The 2,687-nt window shown below is 40.2% G+C and overlaps 1 protein-coding gene across 1 annotated transcript in view; it reads left to right on the top strand.

The window, feature by feature from the left end:
- Positions 1-2,687, top strand: part of grm5a (glutamate receptor, metabotropic 5a) — a 22,081-nt gene that overhangs the window by 14,686 nt on the left and 4,708 nt on the right. Inside the window, exons 11-14 of the mRNA XM_032533261.1 lie at positions 72-198; positions 718-835; positions 1,533-1,719; positions 2,487-2,645. Coding sequence (XP_032389152.1) covers positions 72-198; positions 718-835; positions 1,533-1,719; positions 2,487-2,645 — 591 coding nt within the window. The remainder of the gene's footprint in view (positions 1-71; positions 199-717; positions 836-1,532; positions 1,720-2,486; positions 2,646-2,687) is intronic.

Here is a 2,687-nt window from a genome sequence, read left to right as displayed (position 1 = left end):
TGTGTGTGTGTGTGTGTGTGTGCGTGTGCGCGTGTGCGTGTGCGTGCGTGCGTGTGTCTGTGTGTCTCCAGGTGATCCGTAAAGGAGAGGTGAGTTGCTGTTGGACTTGCACTCCCTGCAAGGAGAACGAGTTTGTGTTTGATGAGTACACTTGTCGAGCCTGCGACCTCGGCTTCTGGCCCACATATGACCTCACTGGTAAATCCACTTTGTTCATGTGTTTACTTTTACTTTACTTTTTATGTGTTTACTTCATGTATTACTTCAAATACAAGATTTCCAAACAGGCCAGAGGAGCTCATGTACTCTATATAGTACGTGCACGCATGTACTGTTTAAAACCCCTTGCCTGCCCTTTTATAAACATTTATTGTCTCCCACAATATTTCTGTTTTACTATAATGTGAAAACAAACCCATGAAGGAAGTTTTCTATTGTGTAATCTCCATAGGTGAACCGCTGTGTGTGTTCTTGACAATGATCCATCTCTTTCTGATCCCTTTTTTCTCCCTTACAGATCCCTTTCATTTTTTACAAAATTCACTGCATTTTATACATAACAACTGACAATTGTTGTCCACACAGTTACTGTAATAGTAATTTCTTTTGCTGCATCCACATCAAGCTATGAGCTGTAAAATGCAAAGACATGGATACACATCCTCTTATTAGCTCTTCTCTTTTCCTCACCCCCCATGATCTCTCTGTGTCCTGCAGGTTGTGAACCGATCCCAGTGCAGTATGTGCGTTGGGGGGATCCAGAGCCCATTGCTGCAGTGGTCTTCTCCTGCCTGGGCCTCATGGCTACACTTTTTGTTACTTCTGTCTTCATCAAGTAATTACAGTCTACGGTTTTACTAGTCGTGATAGTAAAAATAAATAGGTCAAAATTAATCCAACTTGGTCTATAGCAATAACATACCCTTATAAAGTAATGGATTAACTTTACCCCACAACCCATGGGTGGAAAACTACAAGAGGTTGTTTTGACCTGGCGTTGGTGTTATTTTTTATACGACGAAACACATATAACAACAAACGAAAATTTAATATAGGTCTTTGTTAAAACGTGCATGTCATTATTAAAGAACAAACACAAATGTTGGGTATTAAAGAAATAGCTATATTGACCCAAACTGGGTCAATTTTTAATAACGGGATTTTTAGAGTGTATATGTTTTGCTAAAAATGGTCACGTTGTTCACAACATCAATGAATAAATATCTGATATCTTGTTAAGATTCAGACACTATTGGACAAAATGTTTTCTTGTGTGGTGCAGAATGCAAATACATTAAAACATGAAAATATAGAAATATATTTTTATCATTCAAATACAAAAATAGCATTTCTTCATTGAAACCAGCAAGACTTATTTATTGAATATATCAGTGAAACAAAAGCAATACCTTTTGAATTTGAAAATGATTGTTAGGAGGATAACCCCTTGAGAGGAAGCATCTTGTTTTCGAGGGGGTCCTATACTGCACCATTTTATCAATTTTGTGAGATATAATTTGATCCATTTGTAGATTTTGGGACACTCCTGTGGTCAAGTCATCCAGTCGTGAGCTCTGCTACATCATCCTAGTTGGAATATGTCTTGGCTACCTGTGCACATTCACCCTTATCGCCAAACCCCACATAGTCTACTGCTACCTCCAGCGGCTGGGAATTGGCCTGTCCCCCGCCATGAGCTACTCTGCCCTGGTCACCAAGGTACTTTCCTTTCTGTTTGTTGCCAGGAGTTAGAGGAACAAATATACACAGTTCAAGTAATAAGTTTGTGTCATGTTTCACTTCCTGCGAAACATTGGGAGTTAAAGCCACAACGTTCCACCATTAGCTTAGTTTGATATCAGAATTTTCAGAAACTCCACAATACGGCATAACTATTTCATGAAACTTAAAAAGTTATCCGTACACACTCCCATTAAAGGTCTGATTAAATGGCTTGAAAATTCTCTGTTTTTCCCATTTTTTAACACGTGAAACAGGATGTTGGGCTTGAGATACACTTGTATAGAAGATTTAGTTGCCAATAGAACAGAACTGAAATTAGTTGTTGAAGATCACTAACTTCTTTTATATCACACACACAGAGGAGTCGGAGGACAAAAGGAGGAACATACAGTATGCAGCACTGTATACGTTGGAGCCTTTGGCAGAGAGAGCTGCCGATGATGTTGCAAACAAACACATTTGATTAGACACTACAACTATCATAGTCCAATGTTTTTCTTAGGTTGTTCTCATAAATAGAAGGATAAGGGCAGGTGTAAAGGAGCTACCTCCAGAGATTGGATGATTGCCAATTGTAAGGGAGGTAAGGTAGAAGTTTGGGATCTGTGTGTGTAGGCTGAGGTTGTTGTTTAAAATCGGAACAAAACAAGAAGGGGATTAATGTTATATACCAGCGCAAGCGGTATTATCTACAGTTAATTTAAGTGAAGCCTGCATCACCATTTGATCTATTTTTTATCCAGACCAACCGTATAGCCCGGATCCTGGCAGGCAGCAAGAAGAAGATCTGCACCAAGAAACCGCGCTTTATGTCCGCCTGCGCACAATTGGTCATCGCCTTCCTACTCATACTGCTGCAGCTTGGGATTATTGTGGCACTTTTCATCATAGAGCCACCACAGGTGCGTGCGTGCGTGCGTGCGTGCGTGCGTGCGTCTGTGTGT

This window comes from Etheostoma spectabile, chromosome 13 (genome assembly GCF_008692095.1).
Source record: "Etheostoma spectabile isolate EspeVRDwgs_2016 chromosome 13, UIUC_Espe_1.0, whole genome shotgun sequence".
NCBI classification, from domain to species: domain Eukaryota; kingdom Metazoa; phylum Chordata; class Actinopteri; order Perciformes; family Percidae; genus Etheostoma; species Etheostoma spectabile.
Note: the sequence above shows the minus strand (reverse complement) of the source record. Positions and strands in the feature narration are given on the sequence as shown.